The sequence below is a fragment of the Sciurus carolinensis genome, chromosome 9 (genome assembly GCF_902686445.1).
Source record: "Sciurus carolinensis chromosome 9, mSciCar1.2, whole genome shotgun sequence".
Taxonomy (NCBI): Eukaryota; Metazoa; Chordata; class Mammalia; order Rodentia; family Sciuridae; genus Sciurus; species Sciurus carolinensis.
The window spans coordinates 5,757,805-5,778,914 of record NC_062221.1 but is presented as its reverse complement, the minus strand read 5'-3'; the positions used below and the strand labels follow the sequence as shown (position 1 = coordinate 5,778,914).

Below are 21,110 nucleotides of genomic sequence, written 5' to 3'. Positions count from 1 at the left end.
AAGTTGTTACATATTGTCTAACTTGACCAGCTTTTTCTCATCAGGAAGTTTCTCCGCCTTTGGCTTAGGTAACCTTACCCTCTGTCTACAGAAATAGCCTCCAAGGACCAGTAACACAGTTCATGTCCCACATAAAGCTATCCTTTGACCATCCCAATATTCAGGATTCCTCTTCCCACCTTCTCCATTCTTTTAACAAATACTAGTAATGTGAAACTTAAATCAGGCTGTCTTACAGAGGATTGGGTTTTTTGAAATATTTTTTTTTAGTAGTAGATGGACAAAATACCTTTACTTCACTTATTTTTTTGTGGTGCTAAGGATCAAAGCCAGTGCCTTACACGTGCTAGGTAAGCGCTCTACCATTGAACTATAGCCCCAGCCCCAAAGGATTATTTTAATGTCACTTTACATCTTCTGACAGGTGATTAGGATCTGAAGTGATTAGGACCTTATAGATTCTTTTGTTTTGCCTTGCTTTTTAAATCTCTCTCCAAGTATTCCGTACATGGAAGAAACAAAGTTCAGACAAGGACGTTCCAGTCTTCAAACACACAGAAGCACCACTTCTCAGATGAGTAGAAGCACAGCCGAGTGCTCTTCATGCTTAACGCTTTACCCTTAATTTCAAAGGTAAGCAACCAGATGCAATGATTTAAAATATTTTTTTTGTAACTGAACTACCAACTACCCTTAGAGTTTCTGCTAGTTTAGTTTGCACAAATCTGAAGGACAGGCAGTACGAATAAAAACAAGCAGCCCAAAACAATATGTAAAATGGGCAAAAGCATATCTGACAGCAGACTAATTTTTATTTAAAAGGTAATAAATTGGTTATTTAAGAGATGCCTGTAATTTACTGAAAAACCTGAATGACTAATAATAGCTAAGGTTTGAAGTTTAAACTCACAAAGTTAATAATTTTCAAAATACTATGTATGGATTACTAAAATATGGAGGAAATGCTTTTGCCTGAGGACAGATGTGACCTAACAGGGATGATAACAGCATAAGACGAGTGAAGAACTGATTGCTATCCACATTAAATGGGTGATACACGTACAGTGCCTGGCCACAGTAAATGTAAAAATCAATATAAGTGCCAGTCGTGGTGGTACACACCTAAAATCCAAGCAGCTTGGGAGGCTGAGGCAGGAGGATCACTAGTTCAAAGCCAGCCTCAGCACTTAGCAAAGTCCTAAGCAACTTAGCAAGACCCTGTCTCTAAATAAAATATAAAAAGGGCTGGGGATGTGGATCAGAGGTTAAGTGTCTCTGGGTTCAATCCCTGGTATCAAAAAAAAAAAAAAAAAATCAATAAGTGCACTACACAGAGACAAACAGCATTATAAAAAGTTATGAATATGGGTATTTCTAGGCTTTTTTCACTAGCTCCACAACCACCAGGTTAAGTACTGCACTGAGATTATATATCTGTCTTGTTTCACAGGAACATACATTATTTGCACTGAACTGAATTCTACAGTTCTGTCTGCTGTGACTATTTCCTCTCCCATCCAACCATCTCACTGCAGATTCTGTAAGCAAAATAAATTTTAAAAACCTCTCAATTCATTCCCCTGTATTTTAAGAATTATCTAACTGGTGATACCAATGCTCCTAATGTTATGCTGTAATAACAAAATATAAAATCATACCTTTTGAATTTCTTCAGGTAAAGCATGCATGGGAATGTGACGATCCATAATTTCCCAAAATAGAGTTCTGGAGCAAAAGAGTCTAAAGACATTGATGGCAATAGTCAGAAATAAAATAATGTGAAAAGTGCAAATTAAGATGATTTATAAATTCTTAGGAGTTTGGGGAGATGGATGGCAATATCTATTTCAACAGACATTTGTTTCATCAATAAAGTGTGGAAGGTACACTGGGGGTTTCTGTTAGTGAGTAAGTACAGAAAAAATATTTAGTTACCAGATTAAATATGATACACAAACACTCCAAAGTCATCAAAGTATCAGAACCAAGTGTCAAACTTACTTGAGATGGACATTTCTATAATTTTATGCAGATATTTCACTTGTAACAAATTTTTGTTTTCTAATAAAAAAATTCAGCACTACTTTCTTAAAACCACACAGGATGAATGAAGGAGCATTTTACATTCTTTTTATTTCTTTAGCCCTTCCCAAATATGGAGAAGAGGCAGTCAGTCCAATTTGAGGGACAGATGTTTGTATATATCTAAGCAGTTGAGGACACAAGGGAAGAGGCGTAAAGTGAGACGACACCAGCACAGGATTCCATAGCAGAGGTGTCGTCCTGAGTTAGGGAATTCAGGGAAAAGGGGGAAAAAAAAAGTCTTGTGTTTCAGGTAGGGCAGGGATTTAGCAGAGGCTTACTGAGGTTGCCTGCCTCTGGTCAGGGAAGGATTTTGACAGGAGAGACTGGAGACGCACATAATGCTATCAGAGAAAGAACTCCAGCCACAGTAAGGATAGAAGGAAAATTGTAGTTGACAAAAAAATTCATAAACAAATAAAACCCTGTCATGGCATTATTTTTGTAAAGTGCACAATCACTGGTGGAAAAGAGGATTCCTCATCCCGTTAGCACAAATATTCTCATTTCAATGAGTTGCCATGTAAAACATAACTAATGAGCAGTCTTCTCACATAAAACATAACACTATGTATAGTTGGTAAAGTTAACAAGGGTCAAACATGCCGGAAAAGTTAATGGCCAATTCTGTAACCTGAAGTTACATGTGGCAACAGACTAGAGGGCTCATTATTCTTATTTCTGCCATTTTATAGTGGAATCATTATTAATTAAAAAAAAAAAGTTAACATCTTCAATTCCACTGGGAGTAATTTTCTTCCTAAAATGATTTACTAAACCTTTTAAGGTATTACCCACACGAGTACGTGAGATTCTGGATCTGAGTGACAGTGCAAACAAGGCACTGGCAGGAGGTACCGTCAAAGTCCATCAATCTTACTATACCAAAGGAAGTAACAGGCAGGTTCCGATCACTGAGGAAAAATTTAAAAATAAGACATTCTGTCAAGTCAGAAAACTCCACAATGCAAAAAGAAAACCTTTATTACTGAATAAGTATTTAACTAGATTCCAATGCTCCTTACAGCCAGTCTGCTGAGAAACTACAAATAAATCCCACTGTTTTTATACAGCCAAGAAAACAGATACACGTATTTGTTACATCCATGTCGCAAGAAAATTGGTCACTTGTCCTCATATAAGAGGACTTAATGCAGTTTGCTATACATTATTTTATAGTTCTTAAATCCACCAGGTAATTGGTGCTAGCTAATTGCCGTCACGCTAAGGAACACTGGCAGGTAGTTACAAGCAAAACTTAGGCGTCCCGGCTAAATAAACTTCTAAGGCGTCAAGCAGACGGGGCACTGTTTTTCTTGATGTTTATTTTTTTTTTTATTGTTTGCATTTTAAAGAAATAGCTTCCAGGTCCTCAGCAAAAGCATTCCTGGGTCTTTACAAAGATTTGATTGCATTATGAAAGGAACAGAGGAAGCTTTCGTTCACGAACCCTTCGTTCCTCAAGAAAGCAGGGACCCTTTCCGTCCTGGGACCAGGGAAAGCGGTCACTCTCGACGCACTGACTGTTTTGGGCTTTCACGCCCCACGCGTGCATAGCGCTTCCGCAGGAGGTGCGCGGGTCGGTGGCCGCTGGGATGCTCGCGCACTTGCTCTCCGTGCAGGCCACTTCCGCTTCCCTGCAAGCTCCGGGGTCAGCCGGGTCCCCCAGGCACGCCCCGCACGACGCCCACGGCGCGGCCAGGGCTGGGGCCAGGTCCCGGACCTCCGCGAGCGGGGACTGCCGCCATGGCACGATGCGGGGTCGTCTTCCTCTCCGCCGCCCGCGCCGCCGCGGCCGGAAGACTCCCGGGCGGCGAGGACGGAGCGCGCGGCCCCCGCCCCCGCCCCGGAACCACGTCCCGGCCCCCGGCCGCCGCGGGACGCCGCCGTCTCTCACCTAGACCGCCATCCGCCGGGGACGCGGCGCCCCGTCTCCCGGGCGACTCGCGGCGCGTAGGTCTGACGTCAGAGCGCGGCGACGTCAGGCCCCCGCCCCCGCCGCCCCGATGCGGATGCGGAAGCGCAGCGCTGCGTCAGCGAGGGTCGCGGGAGAGCGGCCGGGCGCTGGGGCTGACCCGGCTCGTCTAGGTCCCGCCCCGCGCGCTCACGTGGCAGCGCGCCGGGCTCTGCGCTGAGCCGGGCCGCGGAGGCCCTGGGGTCACGGTGGCCACGGGGTCACGGCCATCGCTGGCCGCCGTGCCGCGGCGGAGGACGTGGGCGCGGCGTTCGCCCGGGACCTGACCTCCCGCTCGGTGCGGCAAGCGTGCAGAGACGCCGGGTCCCCTGGTTCTGTACCGAAGGCTGCCCCCGCCGCACGTGACCGGCGCCCCTCTTCGCACCTGCGTTTGTCAAACAGGTACTTGCTGACCACCTGCTAGGCGACCAGCACTGCGGCCGGCTGACGTTCGTGACTGACCCCGGCCGCCCCTGCCAGTGGCATGATTAACTGGTGACGCGTTTAGAGGCCAGGGCTCCTTGAGGAGTCCATGAAGTTCACACTGCAGTTCTCCCAGGAACCCAGGAAAACAGTCACGTTCCCTAGTAGAGAAAAGACTGTCGAAGAAAATGAGGCTGAGTAGTGACACTTGTAGAGAGCGACGTGCTGGTACAGTGGTCAAACTGCTGGTTGATAGCTATTTATTAGAGCAAATGACAGCATGGAGTACTGAACACTTCCTGAAAGCTTTGTTGCCCCAGGCACTGAAAGTTCCGGAGATCGATGTGCCCTGTACACTTGACCTGACTTTTGCCCCAGTGCCTGTCATTAATTTTGTTTCCTCCCCTTAAAGAGTATTCCTCATCTGGGCAAGATAGGCAGTAATTAAAGTAAGTAAGAAGCAGAGAACTGCCAGCCAAGTGTTCAAGTACCGCATGCTTAGAGAAGCACAAAGAGCTTCCAGAGCTATCCATGCACCTCCTGTCTTTGAGGGACAGTGAAGGTAGGACTGTTCTCATTAATAACAGTGAGGTTTTTACCTATGGGTACAAAAAACATTCGTCCAGTTTCGTTCAGTGCACGCCCAAAAGAAGATCTATGTTCTGAGCTAGCTTCACATTGTTTAATGACCAGATTTTGTTTTTCTTCAGACATCACAGTGTACTTATGCCAGACTAGATCAGGTAGCCTATTACATACCAAGACTATATGGTGTATATGTGTGCATATGGCACAACCTATTGCTCTTAGGACCACAATGACAAAATAACAGGTGATTATGCAAGGAGAAGAAAAAAATGCTCTCTAAAGACTTGGTAAATACAGGATGCATGAGGTGAGCCCAAGTAACACATATGCTGTGTTAAACTTTTTTATAAGTAGGAGTAATTCTAAATGATAACCCTAAGTATAGCATAGCAAACACATAAACCAGTAACAGTCATTTGTTATCTTCAAGTAACTGGTGTTGTGTACTGTACGTGTGCTCTACACTATTATGTGACTAGAAGCCCAGCAGGTGTGCTTACTCAGCATCACTACCACCTGGAGCAATGAGCCACACTAAAACATCACCATGGCTTGTGATGCCACTAGGTGATAGTAGGTTTTCAACGCCTTCATGATCTTTCAGGACCACCCCTGGGGTCTGTCATTGATCAAAACCGCCTTAGTGCAGCATGTGACTGCAGGATGATTAGCAGTAATGATTTGTTGAGTACTTTGTGTACAAGACAAGGAAGGCAGCACTTCAAGGATGGGAAGATACCTGACTGAAAGGTTATAATTCACTCTGGTTTAATTTTACCTGTGCTTATCATTTGCACATCTCCTTGACACCACTTTTCTTTCCACTGTAAATGCCTCTTAGACTTGGACTCTCCAGTCAGCTGCATGTGATTTAATTTAGATAAAATGAAATAAATTTTAAAAGCCCAGTGCCAGATGGCACTAGCCACATTTCAGATGCTCAGTAGTCAGGTGTGCCTACTATGTAAGACTGCATAGACCCAAAACATTTTTGTCATTGTAGAAAATTCACTTGGACCATGGTAGACCCAGTAAGAATTTCAAAGGAAAAGAGAATTGGTTAGTTACAAAGAGTAGCCATTTTTAAGGGATAGCAATAAAGTCTAATTAAAAAAACAAAAGAAAAGACAGCATCAATGAAATGTTAAAAGTGCTACACAATAGATTTTTTTAAATAAAGCCACTGAGCCTGTCCTGTGTTGTTATTTTTTTCTTGGTTCTCTATTGATCTCAATTTCTCCATCTCTTCCAAGTTTCTCTCTTATCTTCCCCATCTCTTTCTTTTTCTACCCCATTGTTGGCCATTCTAGAATTGAAGTACAATTTAAAATATTCCCATCATTGGGCATGTTGAATAAACTTGTGTACCATCCTATTCATGAATTTTTTTCTGCACTGGAAATCCAATCTAGGACCCCTTGTGTGAGAGTACTCTACCATTGAGCTACACCTCTAGCCCATGTTCTTAATTTTTAACTAAGCAGAGTTTCACTTTTACTGTGACTTACAAAAATAGTCTAGTAATAACCAAATTAAGTTCCTTTTAATTTCTCTTGTGGCTCTTTATTGTTTTTCTCTGTAGGTCAGTGACCCTTGTCCCCCACCCCCCAAAAAAAATGCTCTCTAGTTTTTGAAATAGTATACAGGAAGTACACTAAAATATCTCCACAGCCTGTAGACCTTTGTGTCGGTGACTTTTTTACTGCTGGGAATTTATCTGAGATATTTCTATAGGGCCTTGTCAGTGACCCACTCATTACGTCAGGTTGTCTTATGCGCCTTCCTCCTTCCCCTCCACCTGTGAAAAGCATGGATGAGGATTGGCACTTTGTTTACAAGTCTGATACAAATATCAGGAAGGCTCCCCAAGAGAGCTAATTTTAAGATGAACTCAGGACTGTATGGAGGGAACATGAGAAATTACAGTGAACCCCAACTTTATTTCCATCCTGTGAATCACAACACAGTACAACTCTGTGCCCTTAAAAGTTCGAATGAGATGGTTGCAAACAGGCCTCCCAGGTTGGAAACAACCACAGCTTTCACTGCTATTTCTGGGTTCTATCCAATGCAAATGCAAGGTTAAAAAAAAGTTCATTGGTCTCTTTCTGTTTGCCAGGCACTTCATACACAATGTCTCATTTAATTGTGAATCCTTCCAAACATCACTCAGTCAGATGGTACTTATTGTTTACTTTGACCCAGATGATGGAAGTGGCCAAGGGCATGGCTCAACATGTGAGCACAGAAGTGCACTTGGACGCCATGTGCGCCTAAGTGGAAGCACCTGGGCCTCACATAGCGTGTTAGTTGACTCTGCCAGCAGCCAGTACCCGTGGGGCATCAGCCTACTGTGGATTAGAAGCAGATGTGTATACCCACAAAGCATCTACTCTGCAGACACCTTTGTCCTAGCCTTCGCTCATGACGTTTCCCGTACAACTTCCGCTTTTCAGGAAAGGTCAGCCACATGGGATTGCTTGCTTTGTTTTACTTACCCCATCACATTTTCTTCCGAGATGTAGGTCGGATTCTCCTTCCTGAGCTTTAACTACTCTCAAATTTAAAGTTTTAGACAGCTTTATAAAGCTGCTTTTGCACATTTGAACCCCAAATAACTGTGATGTGGAGGTGAATTTGACCACAGACAGTTATGTGTAAGTCCGTGCTCTGTGTCTTGTTTAATCCATCCTATATGCAGTATAAACATGAGCACACAATGAAATGAGGGAACAGTATTTCAGTGGCATTTCTCCTAGGATCCAAATGCCTTGTCACCCGTGCAGGAACAAACTGTGTCCAAGCCAAATCCATGATCCTTGAGAATGTGATCATTGAACAGAATCTCCAGTGACATGAGTTAGGCCCTTAAATGAAAAATACGTACTCTCAAACTTGAAAAGTAAGACATACACTACAGCAAAACTTTTGATGATTATAAATGAATTCCTTATAGCCTATTTTATATCAATAAGAACTTCATTCAATAAGAATTTTATCCAAAATAATGCTAAGTGCCAAATACAATATCTGTTACATAGATATATTTTAAAACGAAAGAAAGCTCTAATGGCACTAACTTAATACTCTTATCATGAATTTGATACTCAAAAATATGGCCCTGGTAGCTCTTTAAGAGATTAATCTGTAATTCCTCATTAAACTTAGTATCCAAAATCTGACCTACAACTAGTCCTTAATGTTAATTCATTCAAAGACTGAAAATTTATAACTGCCTTATGCACTTAAAAAACTTTTGTAGAATTTAGTGCTTGCGTGCTTAACAAAATTACTGCTTATTTCTGACATTTCCACAGGATTCTAGGGTAGGATCTAAGACTAATTCAACACTTGTTTAGATAAGTGATTGACAAAACTTCATCTCCTTTGTCGAGATGAAGTTCATATTTTTAAGTGGTTACTGAATTTACAGGAAACAAAGTAGAGCAGTTTTCTTGTCATTATGTCTCAATAAAAAGTTCCAATGCCATTGAGGAGTTGGGAATCATCATAAAGATGTTACCAGCTATTAATATGAAATATCAAGCATTATCAGATCTATCAAATAAGATGAAAAGATTATAATAACTAATTTCTGGTTCATAAGGGTGTAGAGCAACTAGCATTCTTAAACATCACTGTTAGGGGGAAATTAGTACAAGTATTACATTTTAATCCTCTTAAAAGTTTTAAAACTATTGTAATAGACAGTTGATCCCCTTTTCCCTTTTGTTCAGGAATCTGAATTTCTTTACCCTGACCCTCTACCCTGTCCCCAAGCACCTGTGAATCAGCCCCAAGTTCAGGAGTGAGTTCAGATTAAGTCACTTTGGCTAGCCCTTCCCCCTTGCCAGAGATTAAATCAAGAGGATGCCTGTGACCCAATTCTGACCAAAAAGACTCCATGAGGAGTCCATGTTGGGAGCTTTTGGAAAGTTCTTACTAGCACATGTACTCAGTGTCCATCAGTCTCATTTATAATGTTTAAAAACTGGAAATACTAAATGTGAAATCATTTGATTTATGCAAACAAGAGTACACAGCTGTTAGGATGACACCATCCTTTGGTGAGAATGTTGCAATGGGCAGCTCTGGGGAGGAAAAAGCAAGTTAAAATGGTGTTATTAATACTTAAAATGGAATACAGGTTATTAGTTGTTTCTAAAAATGTATGTTTTATTAGAATACAAGGGACCCTAACGGTCAAGTGAAGAGATGCACAGTTTCAGCAAAGTGGAAACCAGGGCTGATTTGAGAACCTATGGATTCTGAACTCCTAGAAGGCCAGAGAAAGGCCCAGTCCTTCAGATCTGCCATGAGTGAAAGCTGGTTCTGTTCTCTTACAGCTGGCAATCACTGCACACATCAAGGCAGCTTCTGTTCCCAACCTCCAGTTAGGAGAATGACAGGAAATGACTTTCTTTGACACACCTTGAGTTACATGCCAATCCCTGGCCCATATCACTGAGACCAGAGTCAGCTTGAGCCACCCCTGTGGGGACCAGGCAGGCAAAGCCAGACGATAACACCTCCCTTTCTATTACAACCCCTGAAGAGGAGAATCCAAGAAGGAGGGACAGTCCTGTTCCAGAAGAAAGGAAGTGGGCTGGGCAGTCAAAATAAGCATTCCCTACACACATTTAATCAGAATGAGCTGGGAGAAATTTAAAATTAAGCAGTGACTTTGCTCTCCTCCCATAAGTGGTAATAAGAGGAGAACATGCATTTTTGAAAAGCTTCTTAATAGGAGTTTATGGCAAGTATCCTAACCCCGGAGACTCCCCCTCTTCTGAAATGTATGTTTTTGTATAACAAAAATAAGATGACTCCGTGTGTGCTTCACTGGGCACCACAGGCCTAAGGTAATAATAGGGAAATAAATGAGATCATAGATTCGCCAAAGTTAAGTTAATAGAAAATAAACTCGTGTTTTCCGTGAAGAGAGTGGCTCTGTCTGATGGCATTTTGTCTTGCCCTCCTCTCGTGATGCATCTGCAGACCTATAGATATTCAAATGATGTAAAGAGAGAACTGCAAAATCACTTTTTGCTGACAAGATCTTGAGAACACACTTGAGAGTCTGGGGTCTTACACCGCGTCACTATTCTTTCTTAATGCCCTTGGGGCCCTCGAGTCACCTTGTAGAAGAGGTCTCTCCAGCGAGTGTGCCAAGGTGACCGGGCAGCACGCCCACGCTTCCGGGACGAACGGCAGCATGTGCAGTCACAGCAGTTGCTGTGTCGCTAGGCTGGTGCAGGGCGGCTAAGCCTGCGCCCAGGGCTGCCTCCGCGCCGCGGGTCCTAGCTCTGCACGCCTGTCACGCGAACCGCGCTGGCGCGCCTCCTAACTCGGCTTTCCCGGAAGGCCGCCCGGCTCCCGGCGCGGTCTGCACATCTGTCGGGGCGGGCCCGAGGGCCGGCGTCACCCCGCGCTGCCGGCCGGGGGCCGCGGGGACCCGCGCCGCCCGGGCCATCGCGTGACAGCTCCGCGGGCGCCGCCCTGCACCTGCCACCGCGGGCGGGGCCCGGGGGCCAGTGCGTGCGGCCGCGCGCAGGCCGGTCACGCAAGCCGCCGCCCGCCGGAGCCGGCCTCGCGTGCAGCGCGCCTGGCCCCCGGGGAGCGCGGCCCCGCCGGTTCCGGGCGCCGCGCGGCCCGCGGGCACCTGGGCGCGCGGGTGGGGGGCGCGGGCCCCGCGGACGTCGGCGCCGCCCGGGGGAGGGGACGGGGCGTCACCGCGGCGGCGCCCCCGCCCGCGCGTGCGGCGAGGGGAAGCTGTCGTGACGGCGGCGATGAGATCAGCCTGAGTAACCGCCGCGCCGGGCCGAGTGCAGCCGCTCACGCAGCCGCCGCCGGGGCCGCGCCCCCGAGCCCTGCCACCCGGCGGCGAGGGTCGGGAGCCCGCGAGGAAAGCCCCGCAGAGGGCGGCGGGCAGGCCGGGGCTGCGCCGGCTCGGGAGTCGCTGCAGTCACTCAGTGCCGCAGGCAGCAGGGGCTCCGCGGCCGTTAAATGTGCCTTTAATTTGTTTATATTGCTTCGTTGGGTCGGCAGCACACACAGCCTGCACATGCGTGCGTGAAATTCAGTTTACACACGCGAGTCTGGAGGCCTGGCTTGGCAAGAGAGAGAACTGGGAATTCAGTAAGAGAGTCAGGCTACAGTCAGATTATGTAAAAGAACAAACAAATGAACTGGAAAAAACCCAGTCGTGACACCAAGAAGTCATTACATGCATCTTTTCATGGTCCTGAACATCCCGTACCAACTCGGTAATGATATATGGCAGGAAGTTCTAGTTAGAAGTAGAAAACGCTCGCGTCAGCTGTCCCAAGCAGACATCAAAAAAGCCTTTTGTTATAGATATGAGTAACATCTGTAACATAAGAGAGTAGTGTCTCTGTAATGTGCTCATAGTTCAGTCACCGAGTATACACGTGGTTCACTGGGAGGTGCATCACTTTAAAACAGGATTACCGTGCACAGAAAGATATGCTCTGATTTTTAGGAGAATTTCTTTTTTACAGGTTATAATGTTCATAGGATATGAGCTTGGTAAGGACTTGAGCCTAAGTGCCTAGCAGATTGCATCAAATTGATATTTGTGAATGAATGACCGTGTAGGCAGTACCCTCTAATGGTTAGAGCTATGAACTAGCCTGTCATAAGTGAGTACTGCTACCCAGCCACTGTCCCACATGTGATCCTGGTATGTGGCATTGAGGCTTACAACATGCCAGGGGTGCAGGGAGCTGTGCTTAGCGGACATGCTAAGAAATGTCAATCCCTATCTCATTTGAAGCTTTTGGTAGAGGACCCTTAGGACAGAAAAAAAAATGTCACCACTGAGGGGCTTTCTGGAACGTCAGCTCAGGACTGGACAGATAGGATGTTTTAGCTGAAATCAGAAGGTGAATGCCAGTTCCTCATCAATCTCTTCGTTTTTAGAAAACCGTAAAACAAAAGCACACAGGGCCCTGCTTTCCATCATTCTCCCTATCATGACACCCTTGTCGTTCTTCTGCTCAGTCACCACTTTAAGGCTGCAAGTACCTTGCACCAGGGTCCTGCACAGTTGTTCAGGTTGCTGATGGCACTATGGTGCCAGGTGGAGGAGGTGGATAGGCAGTGAACTCCAGCCCTGGCTTCACCTGCCAAGACAGGGCTTCAATCCACCTGAGAAAGAGGGGGGGGGGGGTCTCCTTCTAATTTGATCAAAATTGGGGACAAAGCTATTTCAGAGCTCTCAGGTCACTACCTCCCCTCTGCCACTCAACATGTCTTTTCCTGTTGAATTTAATAGCATTGCTCTGCTGAGTCTCATGACAGCAGCCTTGGGTATCAGGAGAAGCCAGGACTGAAGGAGAGGTGAGCCTCGTCAACTTCCAAGGCATCTACTCTTGCAGAGGTAGGTGAAGACCAGCCAAGATACGATTATGTTGTGTGAGGTCTTCTGCAGCAGTCTGCCTTTTCAATATTAGCAAACTGAGAGAACCCTGGGCGGGTTGCTCAGGGACTGTGATAGGTGACAGGTGGCTGAGTTCATTGGTAGGCTTTGCTGTCAGGTGATTGGTGGAGGACTGAACCCTGGGGGTGGCCTTGGGATTAGAGCACGTTCCTTTTCCCGTTGCTATCTTCTCTGTAGTTTGTTGACATTACATCATGGTATAAATAATGAGCAGTAGAGTCTGCAGAGTCAGGAGCTAGTGACCTGATTAGTCCGAACTTCTCAGGGGAGACGTGCAAAGAGATGAGCCCCAACAGGACCTGAAGAGCCATGTGGTTTTGAAATCCTGGGTGGATGGGCCACACCCTGTATACACCTCAAATCTCCTAGTGCTTTGAAGGTATAATTAGTTGCTTAACTACTCCAGGGAGAGAGTTAATTAGATCTTTGTATGATTTGATTATCATAAAAATGAGAATTTAAAGGTAACTTATTAAAATGTGAAAATGTGAGAATAATATAAGTATATAAACAAATTTGGAATTAATGTCATATAAAAGCATAAAAATGACCCAACTGGATTAGCACCTTTTAAAATGTAGTTTCTAACAATAATTAAGTAGTCCATCTATAATTTAGCACATAGGCCTAAAGCAAATAAAACATAGGAAGGAATCTTATTACTATGAACAACACAATTTATCATTTCACATATTAAATATTCTTATGTTATTTTAAAATTCATTAATGGTTACAAAAAGCCTTTAGAGAATGTTGCTTTCGACTCTATGTGGTTTCATGGTGGGGAAACAGGTTAAAGAGGTAAAGTTAACTACTCCATGTCTTCCAAATCCTGTATCTACCAAAACTTAGAGAATGAAAGCAGCGGTGGAACTTTGCACATAGAAGACACTGGGTAGATAAATAAATATTGTTACAAGTGGATAAATACAGTCCCCCCCTTGGAGACGAATGTGGCATGCCATAGGCTGTTCTCGTCCGAGGACAGGCACTGCTGCTTGTTGATATTCACACTGCAAGTCCCAGGAGTGCGTGATGCTGGTTCCAATGAACCGATTAATGAATGGGAGAGAAACCGAATCAGAGCTCACCTCCCAGGCCCTGCTCCCCTCTCGTTGAGCACCTTCCTAGATCACTGCTGCTTTACGTGAGCAGTGAGGGAAAAGGAAGCCGTGCAGATGGGAGCCTGGCTGTGGCCAGGCGTCTTTGAAATGAACAAAACATTTGCAGATGTTTCAACAAGCGGAGGGGCTGGGCTGCATGGAGGCCACAGGAAACAGCTTCCACACCTTGGGGCTACTACTATAAAGGTATCATCACTCATCGGCACAGAATTCCCTCGGAAGCTGGAAAAGGCACTCCGGGCTGGAATGCTGCATGAATCCAGACTTGCCTCAGGAATGCCACAAGCGATCCCATCTAAACATAGAAATGAATGTGATTTGTAAAAATAGCAATCAGGATCTTGGTTATCTGGGAATCAAATCCTGTAATCACTGTGGACAGAACTAATGAAACTGGAAGAAACCATCATTGATTTTGAGAGTCTCCTTCTAAATTAGTTGGCCTTTGGCTTCTGGAGAGCAAAGTTCAAATTCCAGTTCCTGTCTGACAGGGAAATAAGTCAGACACAAAGTAGGTAGTCTTTCCGACGCCACGCTGACACAGAGCGTAGAGGGCATCTGGGTCTTGAAGAAACCTTCTTTTCAGAGTTGTTGAGTGCGTTCAGCTCATGTATATTTCATTGTTCCTTTTGAGATTTTTTTGTTTTGACTTAGGACCTTTGTTTTGCTGGCAAATATAAAATTTTATGTTTTCTAGTGTAGTGTTCTAAATTCTACCAGCTTGGTGCATGGCCTCTTCTGGGGCACCTTAACATGCGGGCTATGTGGACAGTGGTGCCTGTGGTCCTAGGAAGCACCTGTGATCATCCTAACAGTGCCCAGCGCAAGATGAGGCCAGCTACTGGCTTTGTATCCTGGCATATTCCCATCCAAGTTCTCATCTCTGATATGGTTACAATTGGAGAATGCTTTTGCTTTTGGCTCAATTTTATCAAAGTATCTGAATTCGTGGCCACTCTGAATTTGTTTCCCCCAAATCCTAAACTTTCCAAGTGAAAAGACCTTACAGTAACATAGCTGTGGATAACTGATTTGTGGAGATGAGTTTTTTCAATCACTCCAAAATAAAAATTGTTCTGAAAGTATAAGGAATGGAAGAAAATATTAACGCTGATACTGAAATTGACCAGCATATTTGGAGAGGAGAGAACAATGAATTAACCTCATTATTAGAGCATTACTTATGTACACGTTGCTGTTCTAAGTGCTTGTCCTCCATGAAGATTGGACTTCAATACACAAAGCTCAAGGCCAATGCTGGCCACACATCCTTTAGTCTTTTCTTAAAACCAGAAAAGGCACAGAAGTGTATCAGATTTGCTGTGCCTCCCTGGCACAGTTGGGTCCCTAGAACAGAGAAGAAACTCCTGTGTCATCAAGGTCCCCTCCCATATTTAGTGGACGAAGAAGCAAATCCAGAGGGCGATTAATTGATCCAACAAGCTATTATGATCATCATTTTGCAGGTGCCACACACTGCACCAGTTTTGGTCTGAGGGCTCAGCAGTGAGCAAGATAAATGTGGTGTCTTGCCCTGGATCACACGGCTAATGGAGGAGTTGGAACCAAAAAGGAATCTGTAGCTTTCTAATTACAAGAGCCTTCATTAATCAAACGCTGCCTTGATCCCAGCCCCTAAGTGTCTCACCTACATGCACTCTCTGCTGCTTCCTCTTCTCTGCCCAAGGGAAAAGTGGCTTATCTGTCTTCGAAGGAGTAGCTGCCTAAGTAATGCAGCCCTGTCCCTTCTCCCTGGGTGGGGGCGGGGTGCTGGGCTGGCTGAAGGATGGCTCTGCTCTGCTCCTCCAGGCCAGCAGAGAGAGGCAGGAGCTGTTCTCACAGGCCTGTGGAGCAGGACACCAGCCTCCTACTGGGGCTTAAAATTAGGAAGCCCAGTTTCTCAACAATACCAGCTTCCTCATCAGCCACATCTATGTGCATGTGTGTGTGTGTGTGTGTGTGTGTGTGTAAGAGAGAAGCATTTCATAAAAATAAAGGTGAAGACACAACTGTGCACTGTCATATTTGAACCATCCAAAGCCAGTTGAGTCCTGTCCAGCACGCGCCTCACATTCTGAACCCACTAGCCACCACACCTAGGAATAGTGTCTTCACACAATACCAACATAACATCCTTAACAGCTTTGCCCCAATTTCCTCCATTTCTACAACTGTGACATTCAGTTTTGAGGCTTTTGGAGACAATGTGGTGAAACCAAAAGTATGTGGAATTTACAGAATTAGAAAAGCTGGCTTTGAGTCTACTGTGAATAAGTGTCTGTAATTTTGAACCTCTGTTTTTTTTTTCCTCTAAACAATAGCACAGATTGCCTTACTGAGCTCATGTGGTTAAGGCCCAAAAAGGATAATAGATGTGCGAGTGCTTTGTAAACCATAAAAGACTATAAAAAAAAGTTAGTTGTTTTAACAAGTTTAAAGGGCAAGTCTGCCATAATAGTTCTTGGTTTTAGTATATATTTGAAGCTTGACTTTATACATAGATGGCTGAAGGGTTAGGTGGGTGCTGGTGGGCTAAGTGGTTATTGTGGAAAGTCTAAGACTCACTCTACCACTAAGCTCTCCCCTGGCCCAGCTAACATTACTTATTTTTTAAAAGCTCTCTTCCGGGATGGGGAGATAGCTCAGTTGGTAGAGCGCTTGCCTTGCAAGCACAAGACCCTGGATTCGATCCCCAGCACCACAAAAAAAAAAAAAAAAAAGCTCTCTTCCATTGCTATTAGTCTTTTGCATTAAGCAATCCCTCTCCCAGTGATCTCCTTTGAATTCTGAGCAGGTATTTAGAAGGCTTTTCCACTACAAAGAAGCATGAGGACCCCTAAAAGTGGATTTGGGGAAGGCTAAAAGAAAGGTTGAAGGCAGGTAGTAGTCAAAGGAAAGTCTAGGCTGCAAGTTTCAACCTAAAGCACTTGTAAGGAAACCGAGGCAGCCGCTGGGCACCATGGGGCACGCCTGTGAGCTCAGTGACTCAGGAGGATCGTATGGTCCAGACCAGCCTCAGCAATTTAGCCAAACTCTGTCTCAAAATAAAAAATAAAAAGGGCTGGGGATGTAGCTCAGTGGTAGAGCGCCCCTGGGTTCGATCCCCAGGACAGGAAAGGGGGAGAAAATAACTGAGAAGGGAGCTAGGAAGACAGGAACATGTTTCAAAGTGGCACCTTCTCCTTAAATACATTTTTCTCCATAAGTGTTTTAAGGTGTGCTCCCTCTGATGACTTAGCCATGTCTTAGCCTGCGAGGCAGGAGAGATGAGCTCCAGTCCTGCCTCTTGACCATCTAGTGGGGTGGCCTTGCCCATGTAACTCCATCTCTGTGGGCTCAGTTTCCTTCTCCTTAAAATGAAATCTCTGGGCAAATGTTCTCTAAAGCCTGTTCTGCAACATACAAGACAATACATTTTTCTCCTATGTGTGAAGGACAGGCTCTGTTTTCCTGCAAGGAGATAATTCTGTTCTTGTGTAGGTAGGTTTAAGCAAATGGGATCAAAGAAAGAGGCCAACCTCAGGACCTGGGCATTAAGAGCAAAGCGATTTGAAGAGGGCATCGACTGATACAGTACTAATCATCGTGAGACTCTGGAACTCAAGCATACCCAAGCATAACCTTCTTAACATCTTCGCCACAATTTCCACAATTTCTACAACCGTCTTTCATGTGATTTCAGGAGGGATCAAATAGCTTTGGTGTCTGTTAATAAACTTCCACTCCAAGGACTAACAATAGTAATACTATTGTCATTTTCTCTCATATACATTACAATTACTCTTTTCTACTAAATATGACTATGTCCGTCCACCAGAACCAAAGGCCGCAACCATTACTATAAGACTAAAGACAGACAACCAGGAAAAATCAAGGGACTTTGGGAAGGAAGATAATACACAGGTAAGACGATGGCCTTTGAAGTCAGATCAACTATTTGATGGGATCAAATATTGGTTCCACTAAGTCTTGACACTTAGCACCTCTGATTTTTATCTTTCCTCATCTATGAAAAGCCAGGCTGACACCTGCTTTGCGACTGTGAGGAATCACAGTACTGTGTAAGAAGTACTTGACAGTCTCCACTGTCAATGTCGTCACGACTTCTTTGTATGTGCAATTTATTTTAAATATGATATAAGGATCCAGGTTTTGGTGACACTGGGGATTGAACCCAGGGCCTCACCCATGCTCAGCGAGCTCTCTACCACTGAGTTACAGCCCCAGCCCTATTTCTTTGTAAAGGATGTCAGTGGGCCAAATAACTTTCTTCTTCCTGTTTTAAACTTGAAATCATGTTCCTCCCAGCTCTTAACTCCCATGGAACTGCGCTCAAACTCAGTGAACTTGTTTTCTTAACTTACATACTTATATTCATAAGACCACCTCAGAAAACAATGATAGTCCTCAGGATGGAATCTCTCTCTTTTTTAGGGTTTTTTTTGTTTTTGTTTTTGTTTTTTATTACTAAGGATGGAACCCAGGGGTGCTTAATCACTGAACCTTACCCCCAGCCCTTTTTTATCTTTTATTTTGAGACAGTTGCTTACGGCCTTGCTAAGTTGCTAAGTCTGGATTTGAACTTGCAATCCTCCTGTCTCAGCCTCCCGATCCACTGGGATTATGGACATGTTCCACCACATCTGGCTAGAATCTCTTTTTCAACATTAAAAAAAAAAAAAAAAAAAAAAAAACAGATAGGGATGTAGCTCAGTGGTACAGCACTTCCTAGCATACTTAAGGCCCTAGGTTTGATCTTGAGCATTGAAAAAATATATATATACATATATGTATTATATATATGTATGTATGTATGTATACTGTGGTAAAAGACAAATAATATGAAATGTACCATTTTAAGTGTGCAATTCAGTAGTGTTTATTACATCTACATTCTTCTGCAACATACATTATTTTATTAATGTCTGGAATCCCACAGTGCCTAGCACATTTGCTGAATGGCCTAGAGTCTACCATCTGCTTTAATCCATTGGGTGGCTCTGACACAATACCACAAACTGATCAGCTTATAAACAACACAGGTTTACTTCTCCTGCTTGGGGAGGTTAGGAAGTCCAAGAGCCAGGTTCCAGGTGGCACCTTCTTGCCCTGTCCTTGCTGGAGGAAGGCGCGAAGCAACTCTTCCTCAGGAACCCTAATTCCATTCCTGAAACTCCGCCCTCCTGACCCCATCACCTCCCAAAAGGCCCCACCTCCCAGCACCGTCACTGGGGGTCAGCACTTCAACACGGGAACTTTGTCAGGACACAAACTCTTAGGCCATATCACCAACCCAGTCCCTAAATTGCCTCTAGCCTGAGCCCAAAAGGGACCTTGGTGGCCCGAAGGGACCTTGGTGGCCCTGTCAGTAAGGATAGAATTATTATTTCTAAATCAAATTGTTTTAAATATTTCCTAAGAGCTGGCATATGCCTCATGTCTTTAATTTTGTTTACTTGTATTCAAAATAGGTCATAAATTCCCGTGGTTCAAAATTCATCGGGTGTGTGGTGAAGATTCCAATTCAGCTCCCCCAACATCCAGGCTCCCTCCCTGCAGGTAACACTGATCTTCCCAGAGTGTTTAGACAGAAGCAAGCAGGAACACGCAGCCACACGGGTCCTCTACCTGCTAATGTGCTGTACCCCTGGGGGCACCGTGCTTTCCTCACCTAAGCTACCTCAAGGGTCACACCACTTACTACACCCATTTTTACATTTCATGGATATGCCATGGTCTATTCCTGTTAGCCAACATTGAGGGATCTTCTTTCTTTCTTTTCTTTTTTCTTTTTTGCCATTCTTGTTAGCCAAATCCTACTGCGGTGAATAACCTCTTGGTCCCTGCTTGACAGGCTGCTGGTACAGACTAAACGTCTAGACCTGGAATTACTGGGCCAAGGCATGTGCATTTGTAGTTTGGGTAGTCACTGCTGGAGATCCCCCCCCCCATCCTCTAGCAGTGGAGAATCGTTGCAGTGTGATGACAGATGTCACTGACAATGGAAGTGTGTATTCCACATGTGAAAAGAGTGGAGGCAGAAAAAATAGAATCACTACCCCCACGCCCATGCCCCCCCACCCAGCTTCTTTTGTTCAGTATTTTCAATTCATCAGAGACATCTCTGCTTGGCCAGCATGTCGAGCCCCACCTCCTCAGGGTCTCCTGGAGTCACTAGCCCTGGGTTATGACCAGCTGTGGGGTCACATGCTCAACTCAAGTCCAGCCTGGTGGCCCAGGGTCAGCTCAGAGAGCCTGAGGCTGCCTCTCTTTCAGGGGCTCTGGACAGTACAGGGTCCCTTCAAAGGAGTCTTGGACAGCCAAGTACTTGCATTAGAATATCTACGAAGGCAACTGTTCTCCTGCTTCTCCCAGAACAGGCCCTACTATGTGGGTGGCATAATTACTAATAGTGCTCTCAACACTCAAAGTGTCTTGAATTTAATTATAACTTATTAACTTTGCATAGGCTGGAGCAGTTCCTACTGTGTTGCAAGGAGTCCTGGGAGCTTGCAAAGGTGCCTGGGGAGAGACTCTCAGCGGGAAGGAGAGAAACCATGCAGGTGGGGTTTGGGCCCCCAGACCACTGCAGAATGGACTACGAGAAGTTTGAGTTTATAATAAACGAACACACGTCTACCCAATAGGAGTTAGATGGTTCTGAAAACTTTTCGATCGAAAGTGCTTGTCCCTCTCTATTAATTCCGTTGGGCATTTTCTACACCAAAATAGATGATCGAAAGCCTGTCGAGGCAGTAGTCCCTCGACCTCCACAGATGCAGCACCCCGCTACCACTCCTTGACAGCTCGGAAGGGCCAGGCCTTGACTGGGCTGCTCGGTGCTTTTGGCCAGCGCTTCCTGCACATGTTCTCCCCATGCAGGCAGACCTGGAGTCCCATCCAGGCGGGAGAGTGGGCAGGAAGGACCCTCTGAGCACATCTCAGAGACGCTTCACTCTGATTGACTTGCAAAGCCACCTGTGAGCAGAGCGAAGCGTGGACGGGAAGGCAGCTGTAGCTGCCCTCAGCCGCCTTTGTTTCCTGGTGAACTTGGTGGTCTTGGCAGCCTGAAAAGAGGGAGTTGTCTGGGAGGCCAGGAAAGCCCAGAGAGTGGGCTTCCTGTCATTCATGCCTCCAGCCACGTGAGCAACCAGAACCACTTCTGCCGCCATGGGAGGCGAACGCCTGGTGACTCAGCCGGCGGCCTCCTGCGGGCCTGTGTCTGCGGTGCAGCCCTGAGGTGCATGCCCTGCCCCGCCTGGGGCCGTCTCTGCCTGCCTGCACCTGGGCAGGAGGGTGGAGGAGGCTTCCACGCGTTCAGCAAGCCGGTCAGCCTTGGCCTCCGACACACATATTCAGCCTTCAAGTTCGCAGAGGTGCTCCTGGGCTCCTCCTGTGTTAACACGGGCTAAAGGACATCTGTGTTGATTCGGCTCTGAGTCCCTGGGCCGGGCTTCCCGGGTCGCTAATCACTCTG

General features: G+C 45.4%; 1 protein-coding gene and 1 long non-coding RNA gene across 3 annotated transcripts in view; one reads left to right on the top strand and one right to left on the bottom strand.

Annotated features, from left to right (window-relative positions):
• The window catches only part of Lekr1 (leucine, glutamate and lysine rich 1), a 152,314-nt gene extending 147,451 nt beyond the window's left edge, over window positions 1–4,863 (bottom strand). Inside the window, exons 1-3 of one of the 2 annotated variants that reach the window (XM_047563674.1) lie at window positions 3,533–4,863; window positions 2,968–2,996; window positions 1,659–1,740 (exon numbers count right to left, since the gene is read on the bottom strand). In XM_047563674.1, coding sequence (XP_047419630.1) covers window positions 1,659–1,706 — 48 coding nt within the window. In that variant the 5' untranslated portion in view covers window positions 1,707–1,740; window positions 2,968–2,996; window positions 3,533–4,863. Of the gene's footprint in view, window positions 1–1,658; window positions 2,871–2,967; window positions 2,997–3,532 lie in introns of those variants that run through there. The other variant, XM_047563675.1, reaches the window with a different exon arrangement.
• Window positions 3,479–20,260, top strand: LOC124992624 (uncharacterized). The gene is made up of 4 exons (XR_007110154.1): window positions 3,479–4,438; window positions 12,345–12,449; window positions 19,105–19,192; window positions 20,103–20,260. It is a non-coding gene; the product is annotated as an uncharacterized LOC124992624 (long non-coding RNA).
• Window positions 20,261–21,110: the final 850 nt, after the last annotated feature.